At 39.9% G+C, this 12,646-nt stretch overlaps 1 protein-coding gene across 29 annotated transcripts in view; it reads right to left on the reverse strand.

Moving 5' to 3' along the window:
* MAP2K5 (mitogen-activated protein kinase kinase 5) overlaps positions 1–12,646 on the reverse strand; it is a 279,846-nt gene that overhangs the window by 208,160 nt on the left and 59,040 nt on the right. For all 29 annotated transcript variants that reach the window (XM_064267345.1, XM_064267344.1, XM_064267343.1 and 26 more), the window contains one exon: positions 11,835–11,899. In XM_064267345.1, the coding sequence (XP_064123415.1) occupies positions 11,835–11,899 (65 nt within the window). The remainder of the gene's footprint in view (positions 1–11,834; positions 11,900–12,646) is intronic.

Raw genomic sequence — 12,646 nt, forward strand, 5'->3', positions numbered from 1 at the left:
AATGTTTACCTTTCTCCCCCGTAAAAAGTGGGGAACCATACTGACTAAGTCTTCTTAGCAAAGACCAAAAGACCCAGCATGACCCAGCACCTATCCATCTCTCTGCTCTCCTCTGAGCTCACTGTGCTCCAACCACACTGACAAGACAGAAATCATGCCCATTTGGGGGGCTTCTGTCTGGGCGGTCCCCATCTGCCTGGAAGGTTCCTCTCCCAGGTTTTCCTATGACTGGCTCCTTCTTGTCCTTCAGGTCTCAGCTCAAATATCACCTCCTCAGATAAGCTTTCTTTGAGCACCTATTCAACATTCTTTATAGCACTTGCAAGATATTTATTTCCTTGATTTTTGCCTGTTTTTCCCACTAGTGTGAGCTCCAGGAGTGCAGGGACCATCTCTGTTTCGTTCACTACTGGGTCACATATGCTTAGAACAGTTGTTGTTGGCACATGGTGACATTCAGTATGTCCTTGTTCAGTGAATAAATATACAAAAGACAAAATTTAAAATAGCAACACTAAGCAATACCTGACATGAGATTCTTCTGGTAGCTGAATGCTGGATTTAGTTCTGGAACATTAGACAAAAACTTTGTTGTCATCTCATCTTTAGGTCTAAGTGGGAATTCTTTTCTCAGCACTTCTGAATGATAGCCATATCGTTCTACTTAAGGTAGAAGAGTTCGCCATCTCCTAGGGCCATTCAGGAATGGTCAACACTTTGTGTCCTCCCTAGGATGTGGAGGATCTGCTTCTGCAGGCTAATTCCTGACACTCACTAAGCAACTATAACAGGTCAAGAACTGTGCTGGGCACTGGGAAGGCTTCCACCAAGGTTAGCCAGATATGGACTCTCCTCCACGGAGAATAATCCAGGGGATAAGAACAACAGGAAGAGCACACTACTCACTCTAACCAAAAGTAGATTGGGACAGAGATACTCAAGCAAGCAATTTGAGCCTAGCCTTTAGAAGAACACACAGCAAACCTGTTCTGTCTACAGGAGTGCTTTTCAGATTTTTTTAAGTCAGCTGTCATGGAACCTCTTGATTTTATCTTCTTTAGCTAAAAGAGCCAAATTCCTTCAACCACTTCTCAACTCAAATACCAGTTCTTCTAGGAGGCCTTACCTGTGTCTTCCAGAGGTTGGAGCTAAAAGTCATCACTCCTTCCCCAGGCCCCAGGGCCTGCGTACCACATGTACAGACATGTGGCCCACGCTGCTGAATCCCATACTTACTTGTGGACAGAGCCTCTCCACCCATCTGAACACAGGTCTGATGAGGGCCGGGCTGTCCCCAACATCTGGCACAGTGTATGCTACACAGCACATACTTAGGAAGTGACTGTTCAACAAATGAAGAGACTGGACGGGCACAGTTCTCAGGTCCCTCATTAGTCTTTCTAGGTGCCTCTGGTTGCTCTCTAAAATCAGCACCCAGAACGGGACACATGAATCTAATATAGATACTGCCAAATGAAGTCAAACCCAGATGTTATACCCTCCTAATGCAGCCAGAGAACAGATTTCACGTGGAAATTAGATCTCCTCCAGCCTATAACAAAAGTGTGCTAATACTTACCTGTCCACAACCACTTCTGCTGGGACATTAAATTTCTTTACAAAGAAAGCATTTTTATTAATAAAATATTACAAAGAAGTCTTGCCACTTCAAAACCATTTTTTCCCTGAAAGGAGACGGTATTGAAACACCAGATTCAGCAAATTCTTACTTGAAGTACTACCATAACGTATTGATTTCTACCAGACTCAACTGACTGAAAAGTTGTTTGTATAGCAATATTGGCCAAACCAATATACTAGAACAATTCTGTTACCCATAGTAATCAAGTACATTTCTGAAGTATAATTATACTGTCATAAAAATAAAGCCAAGATACCCTTTTCCAAGCAATAAAACAATAGGTGCTATAAAACAGGAAGAAGAAAAGGCTAAATAAACGAGATTTTTTAAAACGAAATTTAGTGTCTTTCAAAACCACCACCGCCTCCTCTTCCTTCCCTTAAGCCAAGGTTAGCAGAAAATGATCAATACTTCAATCTCAATAAACTATTTCAATAATAGTTAATTCGGGTGGAAACAGGGTCTGAAAATTTCTGCTCAGCGACCTGTGACATCCTGTCATGTTGGCTGGATGCCAATAATCCATCATTGCCATAATGGAGATGAGCAGGTGTGACGTTGCAGGAACGTCGTGTGTGGGGGTGGGGGAGGTGGGGGAGGAGAGCAAAAGCGGGCAAGGTGTCGAGAATCAGGAGCTCAGGTTCATTCTTTAGATTCTAATCAATACAATACACATTACTGTATGAAACAAACCTATAACAGTGGATGCTGCAAGACAGGGAGAGGGAAACATACATAATTAATTTTATTTGACAAATATTCATTGATTTTCTGAAAACATAAATATCCTGGCTTGTCAGATGATACCATAATGCAATCTAGCCATATACAAGTATTTAATTTTGCATTACAATGATGTCTCATTTGCTTGTTTAAAATATGATCTTGAGTCCAAGGAAAAGACTCTTCATGTGATCGGGAATTTAAAGTTAAAATAAATCAAACAATCACCCTAGGTCTAAGATCAATATCAAAACCACTTAAAAACAACTCCTAATTTAAAAGATGCAGTTAGGGGAAAAATGTAAAGGAGTGGGTCACTGACACAGTCATTACAGAAGTCGGGGACAGACTTACTTCTTCTTGTTTTGGCTCGGCACCTCTGGGTGGGCTAGTGAAGGAGAAAGTTTTTTGGGTACTATGTGGTTCCCAATATTTCACCATCAATGGCCCCCCTTTTTTAAAAAAAATTTTTATTGTGCTTTAAGTGAAAGTTTACAAATCAAGTCAGTCTCTCACACAAAAACCCATATACACCTTGCTACACACTCCCTATTGCTCCCCCCCTGATGAGACAGCCTGCTCTCTCCCTCCACTCTCTCTTTTCATGTCCATTTCACCAGCTTCTAACCCCCTCCACCCTCTCATCTCCCCTCCAGGCAGGAGATGCCAACATAGTCTCAAGTGTCCACCTGATCCAAGAAGCTCACTCCTCACCAGCATCCCTCTCCAACCCACTGTCCAGTCCAATCCATGTCTGAAGATTTGGCTTCGGGAATGGTTCCTGTCCTGGGGCAACAGAAGATCTGGGGGCCATGACCACAGGGGTCTTTCTAGTCTCAGTCAGACCATTAAGTCTGGTCTTATGAGAATTTGGGGTCTGCATCCCACTGCTCTCCTGCTCCCTCAGGGGTTCTCTGTTGTGTTCCCTGTCAGGGCAGTCATCGGTTATAGTTGGGCACCATCTAGTTCTTCTGGTCTCAGGGTGACGCAGTCTCTGGTTCATGTGGCCCTTTCTGTCTCTTGGGCTCGTAATTACCTTGTGTCCTTGGTGTTCTTCATTCTCCTTTGATCCAGGTGGGTTGAGACCAATTGATGCATCTTAGACGGCTGCTTGCTATTGTTTAAAACCCCAGATGCCACTCTTCAAAGTGGGACGCAGAATGTTTTGTTAATAGATTTTATTATGCCAATTGACTTAGATGTCCCCTGAAACCATGGTGCCAGACCCCTGCCCCTGCTACGCTGGCCTTTGAAGCATTCAGTTTATTCAGGAAACTGCTTTGCTTTTGGTTTAGTCCAGTTGTGCTGACCTCCCCTGTATTGTGTGCTGTCTTTCCCTTCACCTTAAGTAGTTCCTATCTACTATCTAATTAGTGAATACCCCTCTCCCACCCCTCCTCCCTCCTCCCTCTCATAACCACAAAAGAATGTTTTCTTCTCAGTTTAAACTATTTCTCAAGTTCTTATAATAGTGGTCTTATACAATGTTTGTCCTTTTGCAACTGACTAATTTCACTCAGCAAAATGCCTTCCAGGTTCCTCCATGTTATGAAATGTTTCACAGATTAGTCACTGTTCTTTATCAATGTGTAGGATTCCATTGTGTGAATATACCATAACTTATTTATCCATTCATCCATCAATGGGCACCTTGGTTGCTTCCGTCTTTTTGCTACTGTAACCAGTGCTGCAATAAACATGGGTGTGCACATATCTGTTCATGTAAAGGCTCTTATTTCTCTAGGATATATTCCAAGGAGTGGGATAGCTGGATCGTATAGTAGTTCTAATTCTAGCTTTTTAAGGAAGCTCCGAATTGATTTCCAAAGTGGTTGTACCATTTGACATTCCCATCAGCAGTGTGTAAGAGTTCCAATCTCTCCACAGTCTCTCCAACACTTATTATTTTGTGCATTTTGGATTAATGCCAGCCTTGGTGGAGTGAGATGAAATCTCATTGTAGTTTTGATCTGCATTTTTCTAATGGCTAATGATCGTGAACATTTCCCCATGTATCTGTTAGCCACCTGAATGTCTTCTTTAGTGAAGTGTCTATTCATATCTTTTGCCCATTTTTTAATTGGGTTATTTGTCTTTTTGTAGTCGAGTTTTTGCAGTATCATGTAGATTTTAGAGATCAGGCGCTGATCAGGAATGTCATAGCTCAAGGGCCCTTTTTATGATGCTTTTCTGCCACCAATCTTGTTTTAAAATATTTTGTTTGCCAAACCACACTGAATTAAACAATTCATGTATTTTCTCACTTACATAACTATCTGACCTTCTAATTTTTAAGAACTAAATTATGTTACTTTAATGAGTTAATAAAATTCCAACCCCAAACCAAAAAAAAAAACAGTAACGTTTTAATTGGCCTGTGCAGCCACATCACAAGGGTATCATACAACTTAACAGCTCATGTAACCTCAGTTACCACCTCGGGAACCATCTCCACTCTGCTGTCTGGCAAGTATCTCTTAAAATAGATGACAACAGAAAGGAGAAGAGACCCATATCTTTGAGAATTACTATCCCTCCCCTGCTCTTGTTGTCTCTGTTGTTGTTGGGGGCCTCTGAGTCCATTCCAACTCACAGTGAGCCCACGTGTCAGAGGAGAGTGCCCCACAGGGTTTCCGAGACTGTAAGTACGGAAGCAGGTCACCAGGACTTTCTCCTGCAGAGCCACTGGGTGGGTTCAAAATGTCAACCTTTCGCTTAGGGGGCAAGCATTTAACCACTGCGAATGTTCAAATTAACTCTTAAATAATGGCTCATATCCAATCTTCCAAACACCATGTAGACAGCATATATGATACCCAATATTATCACTGAAAAAATTCTACCCTAAATCCAGATTAGACTCTTAACTGCACTGTAGGAGCAGCTGGAGGTGGAAAATTTACTACTGTTTTCTAACATCTAGACACTAAAATACATGGGCAAGAAAGCAACAATTTAATCTGGATTAACAAAAAATATATATAAAAGATAATCCAGACACTACCAGCCTTAGACCAGAAGAGCTAGATGGTGTGCAGCTACCACCAATGACATCCCTGATAGGGAACACCTCAGAGAGTCCCAGGCAGAGGGAGAAAAAAATGTAGGGAAGAATTCAAATTCATGTGAAAAGACTAGACTTAATGGTCTGACAGTGACTGGAGGAACCCCCAGAATTATGGTCCCCAGATGCTCTCTTAACCCAGAACTGAAACCATTCCTGAAGCCCACTCTTCAGACAAAGATTAGACACAAAAAAAGATAATCCATAAATCCTTGTTGGCTGACTGATTTAACAAAATTTAAATCCTAAGAGTTAAATTTTACTTCACTTTCTGACCCAAAGTTTGACTCCATCAAACAATGTGTCGAGGAAACAAAGAGCTTGAGTGACTGGCCTTTGGAATTAGAGAATGCTAATCAGAGAATGTTACCAAATCACCGGACCTGTTAATTACTTTCATTTCGATGTGACATACTAACCAAGAAAAGAGGATGTTAACTAGTGCGTTGAGTCAATGGATGCTGAGGGCTCAGTTTTAACAACATACGAAAGGAAATTAATCAAGTACAGTATATGCCCTTAGTGTGGAAAGTTTTATTCTTCCAGGTGGATGTTCTAAAACAATTACGTAGCCTGCTGTAATCTTCTAAAACTAGCTAGATACGGGGAGGATCCAGTTACAGAGTCTTACTAAAACCTGATTTAAGAAAGCCTCCACTTGCCTCATTTTCATTTCAAACAATATGTATTAAGCATCTATTCTATCCTTAGGGCTGTGCAGGATTCACCAGAAAATACCAGGAAACACAATGGACTCTCCCTGACCTTGAGAAACAACACTGCCTAGGGGAAATAAACAGTGAAGAGAAGAGACGCTGTAGAGTTTGCTGGCTTTGCCACCGAATGGCCACAGGACTATAAGCCCTAGTTTTTTCAGTGGTAAAATGGGGTTAACATCATACCAGCTTTCCCATAGCAATTGGAAAATAAAATATGGTAAGAGAGAAAACACTTCGAAACTGTCAAAGAATCACCACACTTATATAATAATACTTCACTCAGGAAATAACTAGGTATTGGAAGCATAATGTGTCACAACACAAAGGCAGAATTTCCCAAAGTGAATTCAGCACAACTCTAATTCTGTGAGACGTTTACTTATGTTCCTCAAAAAAAGAATCCCGTGGCCAAATAAATCTAGGGGACAGGGTTAACCAAAATTAAACACATTTTTCTATTATTAGTACTACCATTACCAGTTGTTGTTAGCTGCCATTGAGTCAGTTCCCAACTCATGATGACACTATGCACAATGGGATTGGACCATTGTGATCCACACGGTTTTCGCTGATTGATTTTCAGAAGTAGACAGATCATCGGGCCTTTCTTCCCAGTCTGCAGTAGACCGGGAGCACAGCTGAAACCTGCTCAGCATCATCATACCAACATGCAAGCCTCCACTGACAGAGATGGTGGTTCCGCTTGAGGTACACTGGCCAGGACTCAAACCCAGGTCTCCCACGTGGAAGGCGAGAATTCTACAACTGCCTGCACCACTCCTAGTAAAAACTCCTAGTAGCTAACATTTAATGAACGTCAGGAGTAGAGCTAAGACTTTTATATGGACTATCTCAATTAATCTCACAACACCTGTGTAAGATATGTACTATTATTATTTAAGGTCCAGTTAAAAGCTCACGGAAACCCTGGTGGCGTAGTGGTTAAGTGCTACAGCTGCTAACCAAAAGGTTGGCAGTTTGAATCCACTAGGTGCTCCTTGGAAACTCTGTGGAGCAGTTCTACTCTGTCCTATAGGGTCGCTTTGAGTTGGAATCGACTCGATGGCAGTGGGTTTGGTCTGGGGTTGGTAAAAGCTCACATTCTCCATGAAGCTTTAGATTCTCCTCATCCAAGGTGACTTCTCCCTCCCCACATAGCAAACACTCCTGAATGTAGTAATTATCCTGAATTTAGTAATTTCCATTCCCATTCCCATTATATCTTTTTGTATTGTAATTTTTAAATCAAGGCATCATTTGCATAAAACAAAGACACAAATCTTAAACATAAAGCTTGACAAACTACAAATGAATACACCCATGTAACATCACTTAAGGAGTCCTGGTGGCATAGTAGTTAAGCACTCAAGGGCCAACCAAAAAGTTGGCGGTTCAAACCCACCAGCCGCTCCGTGGGAGAAAGATGTGGCAGTCTGCTTCTGTAAGGATTACAGCCTTGGAAACACTATGGGGCAGTTCTACTCTGTCCTATAGGGTCGCTATGAGTCAGAATCCACTCGATGGCAATGAATTTGGTTTTCGGTATTATTATTGCCCTTTTAGAAGATAGGGAAACTGAGGCAGAAGACATTATATAACTTGCCCAAGGTCAACACACACCTAGTTAGTGGCAGATACTGGACTCAAACTCAAGAGTCCTCACACATAAACACAACACATACTGTTCTTTTTTTCATTTTCTCCAAGTTTTTGAAATTCACTGTGAATCTCTCAAAGAGGAAACGAGTATGTCTCCCGAATTTGTTTTTCTACTGTAACTAGAAGCACTTTGGGAAATGGAATCATAATGAAAATGCATCCATTTCTTTTTCTAAACTTTTCTTCCTAGGCTTGGACTATATTTTAATCTAAGCTATTTCATCTATGATCCATTCAACCCAAATTATTAATCTAAGAAATACCAACTTAGCATTACCTACATAAATTACTATCACAATACAAAGAACAATTCAGCAGAATCCATATCACCACTTGGTTTAAGTGTCTGGGGCCAGAATGCCATATTACACAGTTAGAGAGAACATCTAGACCTAAGGGATGAAAATGTGAACAATTATTAAATAATATATATTGCAGTTACACACGATATCCTATCCCTTGAAATTCACAATACCCCATCAAGTCGAGCAAATAAGACTGAAGTATTAAACTTTTGCTTTGAACTTATTAGCTTTTTTATACTCTGTAAGAGAAAAATTAAATAGGCCTGTTAGACAGTTTTGCTACCAATTGAGTGCATTTTTCAATATTTTCTTCATCTAGTTTATGTAATGTAATCATTTTGTTTGAAAAAACCACAATTTTTATAGTCAGCAGCATTAAGGTAAACTTAGTGTAGGAGAAACTCAATTCTAACACAACAAACACTAGTTTTACAGATACTTTAATAAGGTGGATTCTCATTTCTTGGTGATTATACCATTTCTTTGCTGAACTAAAAGTCAGGGACATAAGAACAACAAACCAAGCTGAAGCCCTGGCTGAAATGACAGCCAATGATCAATGGCAAGTAGTTATGCAACTTGGAGTCTTTACATTCTTTACCCTTAAGAATCATAAAAGCAATAACATAAATGAAATTTCTTCTTTTTATAAGAAATCTACTATGTAACTAAAGTACCAAAATGATCACGATACTGCCACTCATCATCCCTAAGCAACCACTGTCAGGCACATATTAAATCTTACACTTCTTATACAGAGCATTAGCAATGGCAACTAAATAAACTCAGCATAAGTTGCTCATGTCACCATAGTATTTTAGCAAATGAAAGGACTTGTGCTAAGGACATGTGGGAGAATGTTCCCTTGGACACTGCGGACAGAATGGAAAGAGAAGTTCTTGCCATGCTTCTTAGCTGAAAACATTAACAATTTTTTGTTGTGAATTTTCCTTGGGGGATGACCATGTTATTTCCACTCTCCTGTACACCCCTTTTTTGATAAAGCAATGTTCCAAGATAAATGGTTAAAATTTTAACATCTAGGATATTATTTTTAGTAAAAATTATCTACTGGGGACTGGCAGGCTTATGTTTTCTCCCTTCTAGAATAAGCCAGGATGGTAAATTTACGGTAAAGTTTTCAATTAAAAAATATAAACATGTTCGACACCTCGTGGTCAGTTTCTAAGCTCAAAGGCAAAGGACCACAGACTCGGGGTACATCTTTGTCAACTGGGACAACACAGTTCATAAAGACAATGTTCTGTGTCCAGTACACTGAATCCAGTAGTGTCTGGGGGTCTTAAAAGCTTGTGAGCAGCCATCTGAGATACAACTATTGGTCTCTTCCCATCAGGTCCAAGGGAGAGTGAAGAAAACCAAGGACTCAACGGAGCAATTAGTCCAAAGGACTAACAAACCAGCCTACATGACCCTGAGACCAGAAGAACTAGATGGTGCCCGGCTACCATGACTAACTGCTCTGAACTAGAGGGTCCCCGACAGAGCAGGAGAAAAACGTAGAACAAAAAAATCAAATCCACAAAAAAGACCAGACTTACTGGTCTGACAGAAACTGGAGGAGTTCCTGAGACTATGGTCCTAAGACACCCTTCTGACCTGGAACTGAAGCCACTCCCACAGACCATCTTTCAGCCAAACAACAGAGAGACCCATAATATAAACAATAACACCTGAGAGGAACGTGTTCCTTAGAAAAATCAATTATATAAGATCAAAAGGGCAACATTTTCCCAAAAGCAAAGATGAGAAGACAGGAAGGGGTAAAAAATCCAGATGAAAGCAAACGGGAAACCTAGGATGGAAATGGAGAGAGTGCTAACACATTGTGGGGAATGCAACCAATGTCATGGAACGCTGCATATACAAACTATCTAATGGGAAACTAATTTGCTCTGTAAACCTACACCAAAGGCACAATAAAATAATTTTTTAAATAAAAACTAGCTTATATATATATATAAATACAAACATGTTTGAGAGTTAAACATTTGGTGAAATAACACAGGTAAGAAGTAGGTTAGGTGTCTAAACAAATGTTTTTTTTATTCTATTCAGATTCAGTAAAAGGAACCCAAAGAATTTCTAGAAACATTTCCTGTTTTATTTTATCTGGCTATCAGCATAAGAGCAACAATAAGAAAAAAGGGTGAGGCTGTGAAAACTGTTTCCTCCAGGGAATTCAAGGGAAGCCAACAGAGGTGCACGTGTTTCTTCCTCTTTCTTCTTTCTTCTCTAAGGCTATCTGAACCCAAGAACTTCAGACCAGGGTAAAAATTCAAGTCAGATAAGAGTAAGAAGGAGAAGACTAAGATGAAGAGATGCTATTTATGGTGTAGTGGGGGTTACATGCGAAGGAATGCTAGTATGAGCCAGGGAAGGAGAACAGTAGCCTCAAAACTCAGCAGATGCATCGGGCATCAAATGTTTCAAAGGCAGAGCCCAAGGATCATGCTAGAAATATTATCTATTAACTTTCAGAACAACTATTTATAATACTCAGTCATCTGAAGGAAAAAACAATCCAAACGTGTATTCAGTTCTTAAAGGACTAGATTTGGGAGAAAAGACTCACGCCCTGGATCTATCTGTAGAAGCCCTGGATGGGCGACTGGACCAGATGATTCTGTAGAAGCTTCTAAAGCTGGGAAATCTAGTTCTAACATCAAGGCTGCATGTGTGTGGGGGACGTTCTGGGGTTTTAGTGTATGACCTTTTAACGTCACAGGGCAATTTTTAACTGTATTCATGTGGTTAGTCAGAACTTAAGGATCTAGAAACATTAGTAACCAATTAGAAATAAACTGATTATTCCAGAACTTTGAAAATATATGTTAGTGTCACTGTGAAAACATCTGAGGTAAGAAGACCACCATAATGTGCTGCAGGGTTAGTGTATACACGGAAAACAGCTCTCTGGAGGAAAGCTTTATTACTCCCTCAGGGCTTTCTTACACAGTATGGATTTTTTAATCCCTAGTAGAATATTTTTCATACACTACTGCAAACTATTAAGTACCAGATATTACATTATGTAGTTTATAAACTTTGCACTACTGTGTGAGAAAGATTTCCCTGTTGAGAGAACTGTTTTTTACCGTTAGCATTTTTTAATATGAAAATGAACACTCCTTTAGGGTAAGATCACTGCAACTGGAATTTGGGAGACCTTTATAACTTAACATATTCATCAATACGTAGAAATTCTCTCAGGGGAGGATGGTGAGGAGAGAAGGAAATACAACAGGAAGTCGGCTTTTTAATAACTTATAGAGGCAACACAGGGCAAAGCAATGGTATTTATAAGGTCTGACTTCCACCGCGCAGAGATGTAAACAGGCAGGGGGACTAGTATAGGGTGCTAGAAACTTCAAAAAATAATGGTGTTAAAGAGCCAAGGAAAAAAATGTATTAAACTTCAGGCCAGTTAAAGGTACACTTGCTTATGGTGGACTATTAACTGCTCACCCAGGAAAGATGCAGACTCAGAAATATTAAAAAGGCAATATAAATGCACTTTTCCGAGCAATTCCTGAGAAGACAGATGCCTTGAAGAATTTTGGAGTCAAATGTGAAAATAAAGCCTAAGTGTGGTGGTCAATTAAAAATCTTTGCCACGGAGAGCTTGGATGCCCTTTAAACTTAAAACCCAGCATTTAGCAAAAAGTAGACAGAAAGTTTAAACAAAATTGGCTACTCACTTGTAGACTGTGCCTCCGTTGCCATGGCCAAGAGTGTCTCGATATCGTATGTCTTGTTCATTCATCTCCACAAGAAAGAAAGAAAAACAAAAGGGTGTCATGCTGTGGATGGAAATGTCAAGGAAAACCAACTCTGGGCCATAAACAACAAGCAGTCTGGGTCATTTCAAGTTCAGCTGCAAGAATGAGAAGATCAATACAACATTTGCTGTCCAATTTATAAAAGACGATACCAAGGGACAAAGTGATGGAAAGTTTAATGACAATTTGTTTGCCTGGGTCATTTCATTAAAGTTTGATAAAAGGTGTCAAAATGGAATGATATAACATAGCTCAAAAGGGTCAGGTCAGAGATACCAATAAGAAAACAATCTCCAGTACTGCATACAACCAATCCCAAATAGCACTGCACATAACCAAAGTCAAACTTGGGACAACAACACAGACACACACCTAGTAATCTAATGCTCGATGTGTGAATGAATCGACCCTGGAAACTCCTGAGGTGACCCAATAATTAACATTTAACAAATTAACTGAATCACTGTTATGATTTTCCTAGTGCAGGTTTTAGCTTTCCTTTGCAAATGATGAATTAGTACACAGTCATAAGCAGGTAGAAATCATATTATGCTGGTGAAAACATGCCAAATCAATACGCTTTAAAATGTGTAAGTCAAATATTACAATGCATAAAGGGAAAATGTATAGATAACGTAATTTGTACAAACTAAAGCCATTATTATAATTTAGAAATGCATTCATGTTTTTCAGGGTTCTATAAAAATTATGCCACGAGTACTACTTTCATT

The sequence above is a fragment of the Loxodonta africana genome, chromosome 13 (genome assembly GCF_030014295.1).
Source record: "Loxodonta africana isolate mLoxAfr1 chromosome 13, mLoxAfr1.hap2, whole genome shotgun sequence".
NCBI lineage: Eukaryota > Metazoa > Chordata > Mammalia > Proboscidea > Elephantidae > Loxodonta > Loxodonta africana.